This window comes from Ovis aries, chromosome 2 (assembly GCF_016772045.2).
Source record: "Ovis aries strain OAR_USU_Benz2616 breed Rambouillet chromosome 2, ARS-UI_Ramb_v3.0, whole genome shotgun sequence".
NCBI lineage: Eukaryota > Metazoa > Chordata > Mammalia > Artiodactyla > Bovidae > Ovis > Ovis aries.
In genome coordinates this window covers 249,156,213-249,176,122 of record NC_056055.1, presented here as the reverse complement: position 1 = coordinate 249,176,122, position 19,910 = coordinate 249,156,213, and the positions used below count along the sequence as shown (strand labels likewise).

The 19,910-nt window shown below is 53.7% G+C and overlaps 1 protein-coding gene across 2 annotated transcripts in view; it reads right to left on the bottom strand.

The window, feature by feature from the left end:
* PADI2 (peptidyl arginine deiminase 2) overlaps positions 1–19,910 on the bottom strand; it is a 54,003-nt gene that overhangs the window by 20,366 nt on the left and 13,727 nt on the right. For both annotated transcript variants that reach the window (XM_060411522.1, XM_027965665.2), the window contains exons 2-6: positions 16,415–16,598; positions 15,304–15,376; positions 7,086–7,147; positions 1,525–1,642; positions 684–809 (exon numbers count right to left, since the gene is read on the bottom strand). In XM_060411522.1, coding sequence (XP_060267505.1) covers positions 684–809; positions 1,525–1,642; positions 7,086–7,147; positions 15,304–15,376; positions 16,415–16,598 — 563 coding nt within the window. The remainder of the gene's footprint in view (positions 1–683; positions 810–1,524; positions 1,643–7,085; positions 7,148–15,303; positions 15,377–16,414; positions 16,599–19,910) is intronic.

Sequence of the window (19,910 nt, the reverse complement as noted above, 5' to 3'; positions counted from 1 at the left end):
CCTCACAGAAGCATGTTTCCCACACAGGGGGGGCCCCAGACGTCCTGTCTCCTTGGCAAGAGGAGCAGGGGTCTACTCCTCGAGGGTGCGCACAGCATCATCAGGGGCTCTTTCAAAGTCAGGGGGGCGGGTCCAGTGGCTGAGACTCCACGCCCCCACTGCAGGGGCCCGGGATTGATCCCTGGTCAGGGAACCAGAGGCCGCATGAGCCCACGTGAGCCCACGAGCCCACGGGCCGCAACTAATGATCCCCCGTGCTGCAATGAAGACCTGGCTCGCCAAAAAAAAAAAAAGGGGCAGTTTTTCATTTTCAGAAAGTCCGAGTTTCGAGAAACACCTGGCTGGGGAGAGGGTGGGTCCCTGCCTCAGGCGTCACGAAGGTGACAGGAGTCTGCGAAGGATGACTCACAAAGCCCTTTCTGCCCAGGCTCACGCTGTGCGCCTCCAGCCCTGTGACTGTCACCGCTGACTCCTTGAGGGCAGAGAGGTTGCGCCCTTGGGGCCCTGATTTCACAGGGCCGCGGTGACCCTGGATGATGGTTGGCCCATTACCAAGAGGCCAGTCCTGGACCGCTCAAGCCACCTGCCCCCGTGACGACTAAGGGAGCCCTGGGGAGCCTTAGAGGGTGAAGCATGCTCCCCGAGGGGCAGCAGCTGCTGGAGGGTGGGCTGGGGACACTCACTCTCCACGCAGAACACGCCCACTTTGTCCGAGTCCGACATGGAGATGTAGAGGACGGTCTCGTAGCCGGCGGGGAGGTGCTCGGGGCCTCTGGTCCGCAGGATCATCTGGGACATGTCCTTCAGGTCTGGGGGCGGAGGCAAGAGGAGGTTGGGACTGAGAGGACGGCTCTGGGGCGCGGGGGGACCGGATGACAGTAATCGGGAGGGAACAACACGGCTCATCTCACAGACACTGCTGCGTGTCTCACATGAAGGTCGGTGAGAGAGTCTATCCTAAGAGGGCTCCTCTCGAGAATTTTTTTTCTATTTCTTTAATTGTGTACCTATATGAGATGATGGATGTTTACCAAACTTTTTGTGATACTCACTCCACGATGTACGGGAATCAAATCACTATGCTGTGTGCCTTAAACTTACATACTGCTTATGTCAATCATATCTCAATTCAAAAAGAAAAACAAAGGAGAACTGTGGCTGGAATGTTGGCCTGTTACTTTCGTAAGTAGGACAAAGCAAACCCCAAACGTATATACTGTGGAAACTATAGTAAAGTGAAAAAGTAGTTGCTCTCTCCAATACCACAGATGACCTCCCGTAACACTTCTGGAGCACCCTTCTGCTCCGGTTTAACATATGTGCAGCTTCGTGAAAAGCGTGGTTCCAATCCAACCGAGCAGTAATGATAGTTTCGCCAGCTGTTCTTAGCAAGAGTGGATACGAGTCCAATCCTCAGGAGAGCCAAGGTCACAGTGGCCTCCCGCTCTGCCCAAGACTCGGCGTGAGCGTCCCCACTGCCCCTCCCTGCCCCTCCTCGCAGCCCCGAGTGCAGACCCCACACACCTTCTTTGCTGTAGACCTTCTCATCACCGCAGTCCTCCCGGGGCAACCAGGGCGTGTCTCGGTCACAGTTTACCAGCAGGATGGCGCCCTGGCCCTCAGGGCCCCAGGTCCAGGATGCCTGCGTCAGCGAGGAGAGAGGGCAACGCTGTGGTCTCTACATCTGCAGACGTTCCCGACCTCAGTGCAGACCCCGCAGGACACTGGGGAGACGGCCCAGGGTGAGACTCAAGAGCAGCCACGGGGGCAGCTGTGACCTGGCAAACATGAGTCCTGCGTCTGATGCCTGGAGAGAGCCAGGGTTAGCACCAAAGGCAGGCCCAGGGTGGGGACGGACAGTGGCAGAGAGACGGACACAGAAGGCTGACTCGGCAGTATGAGCCTCCCATCTGGTGTGCCTGCAGTCGGTGGGGGAGGCAGGCTCCAGAGAATGGACAGGCAGACATTTTATGACAGGCTCTAAGGTAGAGGGACGGCAAGACAAGGCCTGACTGTAGACCACGCCACGAAGCTACGGTGATCAGACCAGCACAGCGAGCGCACACACACAGACACGCAGATGACCGGAGCAGAGCAGAGAGCCGGAAATGAGGTCCCACTTACACGGGCCACCCGCCCACAGCAAGGGAGGCAAGACTGCACAGGGGAAATGACAGCTTCTTCAACAGATCGTGTCGGGCAAACCTGGACAGCTACGTGCAAAAGAATCAAACTGGGCTTCTTTCTTACAAACACCACACACAGCAATAAATGTAGAATAAAGACTTAGACTTCTAGAAGAAAACACAAGCAGTGTGCTCTTTGACATCAGTCTTAGTGACAGTGTTTTTGGATCTATCTCCTCAGGCAAGTGCAACACAAGCAGAAACAAACAGGATCACATCGAACTAAAAAGCTTGTGCTCAGCAAAGGAAACTGTCAGCAAAATAAGAGAGCTGCTTGCTGAATTCGAAAAGGTATTTGCAACAGATATGTCCGATCAGGGGTTAATACCCAAAATACACAAAGAACTCATACAACTCAAGGTCAAAAAACAACCTGATTTTAAAAATGGACAGCGAAGCTGAGTAGACATTCTTTCCAAAGAAGATGTACAAAGGGGGACAGATACGTGAAAAGACGCTCAACATCTCTAATCATCCGGGAAATACAAATCAAAACCACAATGAAATGCCTCACATCTGTCAAAACGGCTATCACAAAAAAAGACAACAAACAATAACCCTGACGAGGATGTGGAATAAAGGGAACTGGGCACTGTTCCCTGTGCACCGCTGGTAGGAACATAAATTGGTTCAGCTACGACAGGAGAAAGTATGGAGATTCCTCCAAAGAATTAAAAATAGAACTTCCATATGATCCAGAAATTCCACTCTTGGGTCTTTATCAGAAGAAAATAAAAACACAAATTAGAAGAGATATATGTGTTCCTATGTTTGCACTGTTATTTGCAACAGCCCAGATACGGAAGGAATTTTAAGTGCCCGTCAATAATGAACGGATGATGAGGATGCGGTACACACTCAGTGGAATAGTACTCAGCTACAAAAAAAACGAAGTCTTGCCATTTGCAACAACGTGGATGAACCTAAGTGAATAAGTCAGAGACAAATACTGCTATATATTATAAATGAAAGCTGTGAAGAGAGTAAATCTTAAGTGTTTTCCTCAGAAGGAAAACTTTCTTGTTTTCTATTTCTAAAGACTGAGGGCAGGAGGAGAAGGGGGCGACAGAGGATGAGCTGGTGGACGGCATCATCCACACAATGGACATGCGTTTGAGGAAACGCCAGGAGCTGGTGAAGGACAGGGAGGCCTGGTGTGCTGCAGCGCATGGGGTCGCAAAGAGTCGGGGCTGAGTGACGGAGCAGCAGCAATTCTGTATCCACATGAGAGGATGGATTCACACTGAACTGAGAGCGGTGACCCTTTCATGATGTATGTGAGTCCAATCACTAGGCTGTGTGCCACAGAGCAACTACTGAGCCCGCGCACGCAGCTGGAGAGTCCACGCGCTGTAACGAAAGATCCCACATGGTGTAACGGAGATCCCGAGTGCTGCCACTAAGGCTCGACGCTGCCTAAACAAATAACTAAAGCCATTCTGCTGCATACCTTAAACATACACGCTGATATATGTCAATTATACCTCCACAGCACTGGAGGGAAAAAGAGGCACCCAGCGGGGCTCAGAGCTCTTGGGTGAACGGATACCCGGCCATTTTCAAACTTGCTCTGAGTGCTCCAAGAGGGACCTGTAAGGTGATCCCTTTTCAAGACTGCAGCCAGAGCGGTATTAGGACAAACTCCAACCGGATCGCGTTGCTTCCCTGCTTCACGCCTTGTCAGGGGCCCCCTGTTGACTCGCGATGAGGCTCCCGGCCCTCACCGCGGGCTGAGGGGCCCCGTGAGACCTGCCCACCTCGGCCTCTCTTTCCGTCTGCCTCCCCCTCGCCGGCCGCCTCCCGGCTCCCAGAAGACTCCAAGCTCGGGCCTTCGCGCGCTGCTCCCTCTGCCTGGAAAGCGGCCCTGTCTCGCTTCTCCTGGCCAAGCCCAGCCCTCCTTCCGGGCCCAGAGCATCACCCCTCCTTCCTCCTGGAAGCCTCTCTGATATTCCAGACCAAGGCAGCTTTCCGTGGGTTCACACTTACGACACTGTAAGCATTCCTCCTGGGGCGGACCCAGGACAACTGTGCTGAAACGGCCGCCAGTCACTCTTCCTTCACCGTGCCCCCCATCGCCCCTGGACTGCAGGCGCCCGACGGCAGGGGCTGTCTCTCCTGCTCCGGCCTCCCCCAGGCCTGACCCAGTCCTGAAACATGAGAGATGCTGAAAAACACTTGTGGGACGAATCAAAACAGCAACGAGGTACCTCACACTGGTTAGAACGGCCATCATTTAAAAGTCTGCAAATAATCAATGCAGGAGAGGGTGTGGATGAAAGGGGACTGTTGGTGGGAATGAAAACTTTTCTCCACTGTGGAGGAAAGTGCGGAGGTGCCTCAAATAACGAGAAGTGGAGTCGCCGCATGATCCAGCAATCCCGTACGTGGAGACATTCCCAGACAAAACCATAATATGAAAAGATATACGCTCCACCATGTTCACAGCAGCACTAGTCACGGTCGCCAAGACACGGAAACAACCTCCGTGTCCATCAACGACGAATGGAGACGGTGCGGAGCGTGCGCGCGACAGAATACGGGAGCGGAGCGTGCGCGCGACGGAATACGGGCGTGGAGCGTGCGCGCGACGGAATATAGGTGCGGTGCGTGCGCGCGACAGAATACGGGAGTGGAGCGTGCGCGCGACGGAATACGGGCGTGGAGCGTGCGCGCGACGGAATACGGGAGTGGAGCGTGCGCGCGACGGAATATAGGTGCGGTGTGTGCGCGCGACAGAATACGGGAGTGGAGCGTGCGCGCGACGGAATATGGGTGTAGAGCGTGCGCGCGACAGAATACGGGAGTGGAGCGTGCGCGCGACGGACTATGGGTGCGGTGCGCGCGCGCGACAGAATACGGGAGCGGAGTGTGCGCGCGACAGAATATGACTCAGCCACCAGAAAGAATGGCAGTAACATGGATGACTTAGAAAGTGTCATGCGAAGGGAAGTAAGTCAGAAACAGAAAGACAATACCAGTGACACCATTTACATGTGGAATCTAAACTACGACACAAATGAACACATCTACGAAACAAGAACAGACTCCCAGATCCAGAGAGCGACTTGTGGTTGCCCAGGTGGTGGGGAGGGAAGGACCGGGAGTCTGGGATTTGCAAACATAAACTGGTATATTATACAGGACGGCTAAACAACAAGGGCCTACTGTTTAGCACAGGGAGCTGTGTTCATATCCTGTGATAAGCTGTAATGGAAAAGAACATGAAAAAGAAGATGTAGGTAGATCTGAGTTACTTTGCTGTATAGCAGAAATTAACACAATACTGTAAATCAACCATACTTCAATAAAGGTAAAAAATATTTGAGATGAATGAAGAACACGTTAAACTACTCTGGCCCAGATGAAGGAAGTCAGGGCCAGTCCAGGCCCACAGGGGCGGGGTGAGCCCCCAGCTCCTCCGGGAAGCAGGATGCCTCGGGCTGCCCTGGGGCCTGCCGTCGTGTGGCCGCAGACACTGAGCACAGATCTGTGGGGCTGACTCGGCCTCAGGAAGGCAGGGCTGGGCGGACGCCCCTCCCAAGCAGGAGCCTTGGGGAGCGGGCTCCCCTACAGCCCCGAGGAACCCCCAGAGGCGCGTGGAGAGTTTGGAGCTGGCTGCCAGGCCCCAGATTCTCACTGGGCTGTATTTACTTACTTTTTAAAGTATTCATCTCCACATAATTTAAACCAGCATACAGGTTGTTATTATAAAAGTGGTGTATGCCCATGGCAAACATCTAAGTGCGCTAGAAGAGCAGAAAATAGAAACTAGAAGCCAGGATGTGCACAGAGCGAGACCAGCGGAACTTAAAAATGGGGTTGAGAGTCACACTACCATGTATAAACTAGACAGCCAGTGGGGCTTTGCTGTATGACTCAGGGAACTCACACCAGGGCTAGAGAGGTGGGATGGGATGGGAGGTGGGAGGGAGGTTCAAGAGGGAGGGGATATATCTATACCTGTGGCTGACTCGTGCTGATGTATGGCAGAAGCCAACACGTTACTGTAAAGCCATTATCCTTCAATTAAAAATAGATTAAAAACAAAGCAAAAAGGGGGCCAGGACAACGACGTGGAGAACGCAATGCCGTCTGCACAAGTTAAAAATACACACACCCTAACCACACCGCATGTTTCGCAAGAATCACAAGAACGGAAAGTGACACATTAAAACCATTCGAGCGGTCCTTTGCAGGGGAGCAGGACGGGAGCGAGGAGTGTAGGATCGAGGAGAGGAAATGATGAGTGGACGAATGTGCTCAGTCGTGTCCGACTCTGTGACCCCTTGACTGGAGCCCGCCAGGCTCCTTCGTCCATGGGATTCTCCAGGCAAGAATACTGGCATGGGTTGCATGCTCTCCTCCAGGGGCTCTTCCCAACCCAGGGATCGAACCCAGGTCTCCCGCACGGCAGGCGGATTCTTTACCGTCTGAGCCACAGGGAAGCCCGAATGGACAAATAAGTGATACACAAAACCGGGAAGAGGGTGTGTGTGCATCATTAGCGAACACATCGGGAATTGGGAATGATTACTGGAATCTTCTGCTCCTGATAGCCAGAAAGACCCCCAAAAGGCCAAACAATAAGAGCAAATGCTTTGGCGGCACTTGCTCTGTGGCAGAACGTCCCTCCTTCACACCAGCTGCATGAACTGGGTGTCCCCACCCTCTGGATGGGCCACTGAGACTTGGGAACCAGCTCCGTGGCTGTTCCTCTAAGGAGCTTGCTCCCAGCTGGGCTCTGTCAATGGTGTGTGTGTCTGGGAACTTGTCTTCTCATCTGTAAAGTGCGAGTTGTTGGAGTTTGCTGGGAGGACCGTGGCTGCCTGCAGGCCCCAGCCTGGGGCTCTGGCCCCGGAAGCCCCCCATTCAGGGCCGCCTGCCCTGGGGGTGAAGTACCTTTCTTGGGTTGTTCTTCTCCACCACGCCGTCGCGGTCTGCGTCCACATCCAGGGAGATCTCTGGGGACAGACACGTGGGTGAGCTGCTGGGCTGGCCAGAGAGGGTGGGGTGGGGGCAGGAGGGGGACCTATGGGGTTAGGGTGCAGCTCACCCGAGGGAAGAGCTGTGCTGGGGTCACCTTAGCAAACCCCCTGCCGCAACACTGCACTGCTGGATGGAGTCACGAGCGGACACTGTGCAGACTGCGAAACTCAGGAAGGGGCTGTCAGGTGGGTCTGGGGTCTCCCGCCCCCTTGCTGCTCCTCTACAGCTCTGGGTGGTGGGTGGGATGCGCTGCACCAGATCTCGGAGTTCAGAGAGGTCAAGGCGTGTGCCCGGGGCACAAGGTCACAGGGTCACACAAGGAGATCTGAAGCATACACCGCGTTTGGTGTGAATCAAAGCTCAGATGTTGGAAACTTTCACGGGACTCCCCACAGGCCTTCCTGTCCTGTCCTGGTGGGTGCACACATGTGCAATTGTGGGCTTCTCTTCCAGAACTCCCGGGGGTCTAGACTCCACCTCGAAGGACTGAGGGTTTTACTTTGGGTGGGAAACTGGATCGTCAGCTCCTCTTGATCTGACTGTGCCCAAGAGGCCAAGCCGCCAGACAGAGGATCCAGGATGGGGTCCTCGCTGTCTCTCCTCTGGGGGAGGGACCTTCTCTGTTCGTAGGCCTGCTGTGGGGACTACGTGGGGCAGTGAAATGAGCTCAAAGTTCAGCATCAGAGAGCACTGAGCTTGAACTGTGGTTCCACCTTGTAAGCTGTGTGGTGCTGGGCAGCTTAGCTTCTCTGAGCCCCGGTCACTCGACCTGAAAAGTGAGGTGCTCTCCCATTAGATGAGTTGCCTTAATTGCAACGGTGGGCACTGCTGGCGCTTTGAGCCAGATTGCTGCTGCTGCTGCTGCTGTGGGTCTGCCCTGTGCATTGCAGGGTGTTGGCCACATTGCTGGCTTCTACTCCCCGGAAGCCCGTAACATCCCCCGAGCTGAGACAACCAAAAGGTCTCCAGATATTGCCAAAGGTCCCCCGGGGGCAACATGGCCCCCTGAGTTGGAGACAAAGAGGGTGAGGCAGGGGAATTGTTGGGAAGGAGGTGGGAGCGACACGCGGAGTGAGGCGAGCTGGGTCCAGGTTGCGGACAGCCCGTGGGCTCGGCCTTAGGCTGAGCACGACTTGGATGGAGGTCGGAGCTGGGTGAGAACAACCAGGTTTCTGGTTGGTCCCGCTGGCAGCCGAGCTGTCTCCCTGGAGGGGCAGCGTGCCTCCTCTCTCTTAGGTCAGGGATTATATGGAGGGCCTCCCTTTGCCCACAGCCCGATTCTCTCCTCACCCTGAATGCGGCTCTTCCAGGTCTGGAAGGAGGTAGGAAGGGGGTTCTAAGGGCACTGAGTCCTTGGGAGAGGGAGGCAGTCTCCCCGCTTCTGCAGCCCCACATTAGGTGCTGTAGGAAATAATTATATAAACTCCCATTGATCCCATTCACACACCAAATCACTACTGAGAATCGACTGGGCTCTAGGCCTCACCCATGGGGAGCAGCGTGGGCAACTGGCCCCCAGTGCCTGCTCCCAAGGAGCCCGCAGTCTCATGTGTGTGGTTAGTTCATTCGTGTCCAACTCTGCGACCCCATGGACTGTACACCACAGCCTCCTCTGTCCATGGGATTCTCCAGGCAAGAATACCGGAGTGGGTAGCCTATCCCTTCTCCAGGGGACCTTCCTGACCCAGAGATCAAACCTAGATTGACAGGTGGATTCTTTACCGTCTGAGCAACCAGGGGAAGTCCTGTGAGATAAATATTACTGTTTCCACCTTCTAAGCAAGGAAACGCAGACTCGGAGATGTCGCTGGTCGGCACACTGGGCTGATGATCTGAGGGGCTGGTTCGGGGTAAGACTTCTAGGGAGAAAGCCAAGAAGAAGGCCCCTCCAGCTACTGCTAGAGATGGAAAGCTCAGAAGGACCAGTATTGATACTGGCTCCCAGACGGCCACGGACGTTCCAGCGCGACACTCCCAGGGAATGCTGCTGCTTGGGGAGGTAGCCTTCCTGAAGCTTCTCCCAGGGGACCTGCTGCAGACCCAGCCCCCTCCAGGAATCACTCTTCGCTTTTCTCTCCTGGGTGTACAGTTCTTTGTGGACAGAGCACTTGCCATGGGTGTTTCCCCTTCAGTCACCACCCTCCCAGCCATCCTGCCATAAATAGGAGGAAGCGAGGCACCCAGCAGGGCAGTGACCACGAAGAGCCCAGACAGTGCAGAGCCAGGGGTCGCCCTTGGGTCTCAGACTCCAGACCCCTGCCCTTGGCTGTTTCCTCCTCAGTCTCAGGCTGACCTCCATCCTGGGTTGTTTCCCAAACCAAAGCCCGCCTTCCAAGACCCAGGACTCACTCCTCTAGAGGTCGTTCCCAGAGGAGGGGCCAACTCCCCACCCTGGCGACCCTGTGGCTTTGGTCTCGAGGCTGCAAGGCGCCACCGCACCGCGGCTCCTGTGGCCCATGAGAGCAGCGGCCGCAGGAGAGAAATCAGGAGCGTTTCCCTGTGCTCCGTTACGGACTTTTCGTTATTCTGGGCTGCACCACGTGGCTTGCGAGCTCTTAGTTCCCTGACCAGGGACGGAACCTGCGCTGTGTGCCAAGTCCTGACCACCAGAACGCCAGGGAACTCCCCATTATGAATTTCTTACATTAAATTTTTGTTATCAATTTTATCAAAAAGAGTACCAAACAGCTTCTAAAAAAACCCAGGGTTTCTTTGTTTAGCCTGTTCCCTCACCGCCTGAGGCAAGCTCTATAATACCAAATAATATGCCTACTATTTTTTTTCGGTTTATTCAACTGGGACAAATTTCACTGACTTCCCATAAAATCACATAATCGGCTCCCTTTTCATCCACCTCCTGACGTCGCACGGGGCTCCACACCTTCTCTCCTGTGAATCTTGACAAAACTTCATGGTCAGTTGGAACAGCCTCCTTACCCTTCCGCCCTCCCTCGGAAACTCCCCCAAGTTACAAGCCATTCCTCGAGGACTTCTCCCTTTCAAAGCTTCCCTCAAGGTCCAGTTTAACTGGATTCCAATGGGATGCTCCTGAGGGAATGGGAACAGGCTTGCGGGCCCGCCCAGGGCTCTGCCTCCTGAAGCACCTCTGTCTTTCCTGAGGAGGGGGAGGTGGCATCTGTTTCAGGGCCTCTGGGCTCCAGACATTTCCCGGAGGCTCCAAATCCTGTCTCAGCTCCCCAGAATAGCCCTAAGGTGTCAGGTGGCACCCAGGGTGTGGGGCAGATTAAGTGGAAATGTCACCAGGACTGGGCTCAAGGCAGCCTGCCCCGGGGAATCAAGACATCAGCCTCAGCTTCTGCACGAGTGCTTTGGCAGCTGCCAGCCCCTGGATGGTGGCGGGGTGCCAGGCCTTCTTGGCTGATGGGGCAGCTTGGGGTGTGGCAGGGAGGGGACTGTCCCCGACAGTCACCGAGGGTGGTTATCCTGGGTCTGGGAGGGGGTGCAAGGAACGAGGGCCTTAGGTTGTTGCAAAAAATCCTCCAGGGTCACGTCCACATGCTCCTCCCTTTGCAGGACCTCGGCAAAGAGGGTGAAGCTATGCCTCTCTCCACCATCTTCCCCTCGAATCCCCTTAACAGCGAGGACGTTGCGAATTAGCCCTACCCAGGGGCTCGGAGGCTCTCTGGGATCAATGAGCTCGAAACTCACTTTATAGCCTCGAAAAAGTGAGGTCCAGGGGACTCCCTGGTGGCCCAGTGATAGGACTCTGTGCTTTCACGACCAAGGGCCTGGGTTTGATCCCTGGTTGGGGAACTAAAGCCCCACAAGCCAAGTGGCACAGTCCCCCCTCCCCCCCCCCCCAAAAAAAGTGAGGTCTACAGGGAGAGGGCATATCACAGCTTTTTGGTGAGACTGGGACTGAGAACTACAGCCTGATTTGACCAAGGGCATCATGATTTTGTTCTCAATACCAGGAGGAAGACTGAGGCACCATAAGGTTCTTCAGCACCACACAGGCAGAGAGAAAATGGGCTGCCCCATGCCCCAAGAGGAAGGGACAAAAGCAAAGAGCATTACCTGAGCACCTAGCCCCTGCCAGGCCTGGGGATGCCCCATCCCACTGAACTCCTATAAGCACTGTGCAAGAGTACACTGGAAACCCATTCTACAGAAGAGGAAACTGAGGCTCAGCAGAATGGTGGTCATAATGTGGCTGGAGTGGGGAGAGCCAGAACTTAGACCTATTGTATTTCTGTCCACTCTGAGGCCAAGGTTCTTTCTACCCAGTGTGGACGCAGGACAGAAGTATGGTGAGATGGACACCAATACCTCCCTGGGGGACAGCCCCACCATCCTGGGTCGTTAAAAGCACTCTTGCCTCTGAGCCACCCCCCCCACATGATCCTGGGGCAGGTCTCTGAGGGAAGACAAGACCTGGGTGGGTCAGATAGACCAGTGGATGGGTCTCAAGGGAAACCTAGTTTTTACCAGGCTCCCTAATGAAACATAAGTTCAGTTGGGGTGAGTTTTTCATAAAGTTTTATTTCTGCATGTGAATGACTGTCTTCTGTTTTGAGATTCAGTTCAGTTCAGTCACGTCTGAGCTCTTTGCGACCCCATGAATTGTAGCACGCCAGGCCTCCCTGTCCATCACCAACTCCAGAGTTTACTCAAACTCATGTCCATCGAGTCGGTGATGCCATCCAGCCATCTCATCCTCTGTCGTCCCCTTCTCCTACTGCCCCCAATCCCTCCCGGCATCAGGGTCTTTTTCAATGAGTCAGCTCTTCCCATCTGGTGACCAAAGTACTGGAGTTTCAGCTTTAGCATCATTCCTTCCAAAGAACACCCAGGGCTGATCTCCTTCAGAATGGACTGGTTGGATCTCCTTGCAGTCCAAGGGACTCTCAAGAGTCTTCTCCAACACCACAGGTCAAAAGCATCAATTCTTCATTGCTCAGCTTTCTTCACAGTCCAACTCTCACATCCATACATGACCACAGGAAAAACCATAGCCTTGACTAGACGGACCTTAGTCGGCAAAGTAATGTCTCTGCTTTTGAATATGCTATCTAGGTTGGTCACAACTTTTCTTCCAAGAAGTTAGCATCTTTTAATTTCATGGCCGCAGTCACCATCTGCAGTGATTTTGGAGCCCCCCAAAATAAAGTCTGTCTGACACTGTTTCCACTGCTTCCCCATCTATTTCCCATGAAGTGATGGGACCAGATACCATGATCTTCATTTTCTGAATGTTGAGCTTTAAGCCAACTTTTTCACTCTCCTCTTTCACTTTCATCAAGAGGCTTTTCAGTTCCTCTTCACTTTCTTCCATAAGGGTGGTGTCATCTGCATATCTGAGGTGATTGATATTTCTCCCGGCAATCTTGATTCCAGCTTGTGCTTCTTCCAGCCCAGCGTTTCTCATGATGTACTCTGCATAGAAGTTAAATAAGCAGGGTGACAATATACAGCCTTGATGTACTCCTTTTCCTATTTGAAACCAGTCTGTTGTTCCATGTCCAGTTCTAACTGTTGCTTCCTGACCTGCATACAGATTTCTCAAGAGGCAAGTCAGGTGGTCTGGTATTCCCATCTCTTGCAGAATTTTCCACAGTTTATTGTGATCTACACAAAGGCTTTGGCATAGTCAATAAAACAGAAATAGATGTTTTTCTGGAATTCTCTTGCTTTTCCATGATCCAGCGGATGTTGGCAATTTGATCTCTGATTCCTCTGCCTTTTTTAAAAAGCTTAAACGTCTGGAAGTTCCCGGTTCACGTATTGCTGAAGCCTGGCTTGGAGACTTTTGAGTATTACTTTATTAGCGTGTGAGATGACTGCAATTGTGTGGTAGTTTGAGATTACACCTTGCCTACTTTTTAGGTGCTAACATGTTAACAAGATGGTGATAATTGATGGTAAATTGCTTTATTAATGTCTTTTTTTCTTTTTGGCCAACCTTCAAAACCGTTTACTAATTTGGTGGGGAAAGGAGGGGCCTTTATTACTGACCCATGGAGCCTAAATATCTGGAACTTGTGGCAGTTAAAGAAATATCTCTTCAGTGAGAGCGTCAGCACCCCGGAAGGACGAGCCTGGTCATTCACCACGTACTCGGTATCTTCTGCCCAGTCTCAGCCCTATGGCACCCTCGCTTGCCTCGTGGCTCTTGTTGTTTAGTCGCTAAGTCAGGTCCGACTCTGTGACACCACGGACTGTAGTCTGCCAGCCTCCTCTCTCCGTGGGTTTCCCAGGCAACCATACTGGAGTGGGTTGCCATTTCCTCCTCCCGGAGATCTTCCCAACAACCCAGGGACTGAACGCATGTCAACTGCATCGGCAGACAGACTCTGTCCCTGAAGGACCAGGGAAGCCGCGCCGGCCTCCTCAGTGCCCCTACAGCATCCGTCCCAGGCCCGACCCTGCGTCCTCACAGTGTCACTCTGCCATCCGTCCTGGGCCCGCGCCGGCCTCTTCACAGCGTCACTCTGCCATCAGTCCTGGGCCCGCGCCGGCCTCCTCACAGCGTCACTACACCATCCGTCCTGCGCCCACGCCGACCTCTTCACAGCGTCACTCTGCCATCAGTCCTGGGCCCGCGCCAGCCTCCTCACAGTGTTACTACACCATCCGTCCTGGGCCCATGCTGGCCTCTTAACAGTGTTACTACACCGCCCGTCCTGGGCCCGCGCCGGCCTCCTCACAGCATCACTGCACCGCCCGTCCGGGGCCACTGTGTTTTGTGGGAGTCTTGTCAGTGGCATCGTCAGCCCCCTGGCAGCTCCCTCCTCTGCCAGGCTTCGGGCTGCTGCCCGTCCCGCTAATGTCCTCAAGTGTCCTTGCCTCTGTGGGGTTGGGTTTCGTAGGGACGGTCACCTGAGACACTGGGGCACCGTGTACCCGTGAGGCTCACACGTGCCAGCCCTCAGCTGCAGCGCTGGAAGCTTCGGTTTCGTCTCCCGAGGCCACTCCCCGCCACGTAGTCCTGAGGACCAGCTGGGCACTCACTCCCTCAATGTGGAAAGAGCGGCAGGTGACCGGCAGTCAAGCCCATTTGGGAATCAGCTCAGAAGTGGGAGAGCAATGCTACCAAGCCTGATTGGGGCTAAAAGCGCAGGGTTGGAGAAGGAAAGTCTGGCTTGGGAACTAGTTGTTTTGTGGGGGGATTTCTGAGCCCCTCCCCTGGGAGAATATGGCATAATTGAAACAGCCGGGTGTCCCGTAGACCACGCTAAGCTTGGTTTTCTCATCTGTAAAATGGGGACTATAATAGCATGTCCTCTTGGAATAGCTGTGAGAATAGACCGAACTCATGATAGCTAGGCCACCTCGTGCTGGAGCTCGGCGGTGCTCAGTAAACGCCGCCTCGGGGCCAAAGTCCTGGACACAGAGCAGCTGTTCAGCAGATAGACATCGCTGTTATTTTCAACGCCCTCAGGACATGGCTGAGGCTCAGCAGCAGGCAGCTCACCTTCCCCTGGCCTGTCGCCACTCTGTCAGTGCTGAACTAAGGACTCACTGAAATGTCCCCCTGGCTTGGTCATTATAGGGGCTAGACTGAAAAGACAAGTAATGCCTCCACTGCAGAAGGCCCAGGGAGTGCAGGCCCAGAGCCTCGCAGCCAGGGGAAGGCAGTGCGGCGCAGACGGGAAGACCCGCAAAGGAATGAGCCTGAGCTCTGGGCCCAACCGGCGCTGCGTTGCTGTGTGACTTTGAACCAGGTCCCCAGCCTCTCTAGGCCTGAATGTCTGGGCTAGGACGAGGTGGATTAAGGACCCAGGCTGCATCTTTGCACCCTGAGGGGCTGGGTCTGGGGAAGGCATGGGTGTAGCTGGGGCTGGGAAGGACAGTGCAGGCTTTGTAGACAGGCCATTCTCCTTTCTACAAGCGAGCTCTTCTCCGGGCTGCAGGGCAGAGATGGGGGAGGAGCACCCTTGGCTCTTTCTCCCCACAGTCCACAGAGCCTGCGACGGGGACTGTGACAGTCAGCTGAGTTGCTGAAGGACCAAGGCATGCCTCCCCCCGCAGCACCCCCCAGACCTGCATTATCAGAGGAAGCTCCGAGTGCCAGGCGGGCAGCACCGAGAACAGCCCAAGCGCCTGGGAAGAGCAGCAGTGCCAGCCCCTGGGGAACAAAGGCACCCAGGCCAGAGCCACGCAGACTCACCGATGGCCGTGAGGAAGAGCCCAGCCTGGTCGACGGGCGTGATCCCCTCCTCCTCATAGTAGCTGACGGTGACCTTGACGGGGGTGGGGGCGGCACACGGGGAGGGAGAGAACAGAAGTCACAGGTCACAGGCAGGAAGACCTGCAGGGACCACCTCACAGTCTGTCAAGCCGATCGGCTCTAACCGGATGAACCCTCTCCTCCAGGAAGTGCTCTTGGCTTGGTGGGCTCTCTCAGAATATCCAACTAGACAGGGGGCTCCCCTCTCTCAGAGGGCATCCAGGGTGTCATCTGCTACTTGCCCCCCGGTGCGTCCTGCTGCCGGTCCCCACTTCTACCAGGGTGTGTATCTAGCTCCCACTCGGCAATGATGGAGCTTAGGCTGTCCTCACTGGACAACGCCCAGTGCCGTCCCTGACACAGGACACACGTGACGTTCATGTTAATAAGTAGAGAGCCCAGGGAGAAAGGGCCTAGTCTCGGCTCTACCTCTTGCGCCTGGGCACCCAGCATCCCATCTGATACACGATGAAACCAAGGGCATTCGTGGCCATCGCGTCCAGGAGTCTAAGAGTCTGTGCTAAGAGTCCCGAGACGTTAGCCTGCCATGAATTCCCCCTTCTGTGGCCACAGCCATGAGCCGATTTACGGAGCACGTGAAAAGTGGCTAGTTTGAACTGAGATGGGCTACAGCTGTGAAACGCACAGAAGATTTAGACTCGGCGTGGAAAAAACCTTGGTCTTGTTTTTTACACTGATATCACGTTGAAATGACAGTATCTGGATATATGGAGTTAAGTAAAAAATATCATCAAAATTAAGTCCATCTATTTCTTTTTGCTCTTTTATTTACTTACTTATTGGCCATGCCACCCAGTATAGGGGAACCTTATTAACAGTTCCCTGACGGAGCGCACCCATGAGCCTGCAGAGACCGTGTGGAGTCCTAACCACTGGCCCACCGGGCAGGTCTCGCTTTTCGCTCTTTTAATGTGGTTGTGGAAAAACGGAAAACTGCGTGTGTGGCCCATGCTTGGCTTTTCCTGCCCACACGGATCCGGCCCGTCCTGATACCGGCCTGGCCCCCGGCCCCCAGGCCCGTGCACGGTACCTTGTCGCTGCTGGCTTCAGGGCTCGCCTGGCTCATGGTGAGCCGCAGCGTGGTGCTGGGCGACAGGGGCCAGCGCTGCTTGCCGTTGGTGGCCACCTCCTCAGCCTGCCCATCGCGCACCACCTCCACCCGCACACGCTCCGAGTGCTTCAGGCTGAAGGTCTGGGCCCCCGCAGGGGCTGCGCTGCAGGGAGAGAGGAGGCCGCGTCACAGGGACTCCTGGGTGGGCGGGACGAGGGCCTTCAGGAAGAGACCCCTGGGGGGCAAGGCTGCAGGGCTCCCAGAGGAGCAGTGAAGAGGGCACTGGCTAAAAATACAGATTCCTTCAGTGTGGGAGGGATAAATTAGGAGGTTGGGATGAACCGATGCAGACTACTACACATAAAACAGATAAGCAACAAGGACCTACTGAAGAGCACAGGGGACAATAATAACCTATAACGGAAACCCAACATCTGCTGGATCATCGAAAAGCAAGAGAATTCCAGAAAAACATCTATTTCTGCTTTATTGACTATGCCAAAGCCTTTGACTGTGTGGATCACAATAAACTGTGGAAAATTCTGCAAGAGATGGGAATACCAGACCACCTGACCTGCCTCTTGAGAAACCTATATGCAGGTCAGGAAGCAACAGTTAGAACTGGACATGGAACAACAGACTGGTTTCAAATAGGAAAAGGAGTATATCAAGGCTGTATATTGTCACCCTGCTTATTTGACTTACATGCAGAGTACATCATGAGAAATGCTAGGCTGGAAGAAGCACAAGCTGGAATCAAGATTGCCGGGAGAAATAGCAATAACCTCAGATAGGCAGATGACACCCCCCTTATGGCAGAAAGCGAAGAGGAACTAAAAAGCCTCTTGATGAAAGTGAAAGAGGAGAGTGAAAAAGCTGGCTTAAAGCTCAACATTCAGAAAACGAAGATCATGGCATCTGGTCCCATCACTTCATGGGAAATAGATGGGGAAACAGTGGAAACAGTGTCAGACTTTATTTTCTGGGGCTCCAAAATCACTGCAGATGGTGACTGCAGCCATGAAATTAAAAGACGCTTACTCCCTGGAAGGAAAGTTATGAACCTAGATAGCATATTGAAAAGCAGAGACATTACTTTGCCGACTAAGGTCCATCTAGTCAAGGCTATGGTTTTTCCAGTGGTCATGTATGGATGTGAGAGTTGGACTGTGAAGAAAGCTGAGCAATGAAGAATTGATGCTTTTGAACTGTGGTGTCAGAGAAGACTCTTGAGAGTCCCTCGGACTGCAAGGAGATCCAACCAGTCCATCCTAAAGGAAATCAGTCCTGAATATTCATTGGAGGGACTGATGCAGAAGCTTAAACTCCAGTATTTTGGCCACCTGATGCGAAGTGCTGACTCATTGGAAAAGACCCTGATGCTGGGAAAGATTGAGGGCAGGAGGAGAAGGGGACGACAGAGGATGAGATGGCTGGATGGCATCACCAACTCAATGGACTTGGGTTTGGGTAGACTCCAGGAGTTGGTGATGGACAGGGAGGCCTGGCGTGCTGCAATTCATGGGGTTGCAGAGTTGGACACGACTGAGCGACTGAACTGAATGGAAAGAATCTGAAAAAGAGTGTACATGTATACGGCTTCCCAGGTGGTGCTAGTGGTGATGAGTCCACCTTCCAGGGCAGGAGACGTGCACTCGACCCCTGATCTGGGAAGACCTCACATGCCAAGGAGGAACTAAGGCCGTGCACCGCGGCTGCTGAGCCCAGGCTCCAGAACTGGGAGCCAAGCTCCCGAGCCCTCGCGCCCAGGGCCCGCGCTCCACAGCAGGAGGAGCACCACAGTGAGAAGCCCACGCGCCTCGGCGGAGCGTGGCCCCACTCGCCGCAGCCAGAGAAGAACCCAAGCAGCAGCGAGGACCCGTCACTGCCAAAGATAAATGAGTGAAAAGAAACATACAGATTCCCTGGGCTAATCTTGCACCCACTGACTCAGAATGATCCAGGTTGGGGCCTGGGGAATCTGCTTTTATTTTTTAAAATAGTAGGCTTTGTTTTTAAAGCAGTATTAGGTTTACAGAACAGTTGATCGCATAGTATAGAGAGCTCCCATATACCCCTTCTCCTCTGTGTAGTTTCCCATATTATGAATATCTTGCATTCCTGTGATACATTTGTTACCATTAATGAAGCAATATTGATGTACTATTATTAACTAGAGTCCATAGTTTACTCTGTATTGCAGTCTTCTGAGCTTTGTCAAATGCACAGTGTCAAGTATGCACGTTTATAGTATAGTACAAAATAGTTTCTCCGCCTTAAAAATGCCCTGTGCTCCACCTAGTCATCCCTCCTGGGGACCTGAATCCTTAACAAGATTCCTTGTATTTCTGATGGGCAACCAGCTTGGAAGCCACCTGCTATTGTAAGGGTAGAGGTCTGAGGCTCAGACAGAAGACCGAGTTTGCAGCAAAGACAGAGTTTGCTGGGCCTAGAACTCGCGTCTCCCAAGCCCTGTTCAGTGTCTGAGCTGAAGACCAGGGGAGCTCGGCTGCCAGTGAGGAGGCAGGCTTCCAGGTGCTGGGTTTGCACACAGACGGAGCCGTGAACCAGGAGCTTACCGGGCAGGGGTGGGCTCTTCACAAAGACACCTCCTTTTCGCCACAGCTTTCACAGCTTGGAATTCTCTTCGAGAGTCATTGCTTGGGGTTCTGGAGGAGTTTTCTACTGAATGGGAAATAGTCTTAGAATTCTTGAGAAGCCATCAAGGTTTCAAGGCGGGAAAATAACTGGTTTGAGCTGGTTGCTGTGGACCAAATGTTCGAGTCTTAAGCCCTAACCCTCAATGTGATTGTTGTTGAACATTAGATGAAGTCAGGAGAGCAAGGTCTAAGTGATAGGGTTTGCCTCCTCATAAGAAGAGGCAGAGAGAGTGCGGTCTCCCTTCGCGGGCACTGAGGATGGGCCGCATGAGCCCACAGCTGGAAGGCCCTCGGTGCAGACCTGGGTGAGAGCCTGGCTGGTGCTCTGATCTCAGACTCGAGCCGAGGGACCTGGGAGAGAGAAACGTTTGTTTTTAAGCCACTGAGCCCATGGCATTTTGTGGACTTGGGAGAGAGAAACGTTTGTTTTTAAGCCACTGAGCCCATGGTATTTTGTTTCGGCAGCTCAAGCAGATTACGACTCAGACCTCCAGGGTGATAACAGGAAGGACTGGGAGACAGAGGAGGACGGCGCCAGGGCTGACGGTTTTGCTAAATCTCCAGCCCACGGTCTGAAGGTTCCCAAAAGCTCAAGAGGGCTCAGAGGGATTCAAGCAGATTCTCGTGGGGCTTAGGACGAAGATAGAGGTGCAAGTGTCTGCCTCAGAGGCACAGCTGCTGTCTCGAAGGCCTGGTGCTCTCAGGCTCCCAAAGAGTTCTCCACTATGATCGGGCGTCAGGATCATCAGCGGGTACTGTTTCAACCTTTGCTTTCTTTTTTTAAACGGCCACAGATTTGTGGGTGCCATTCTCAG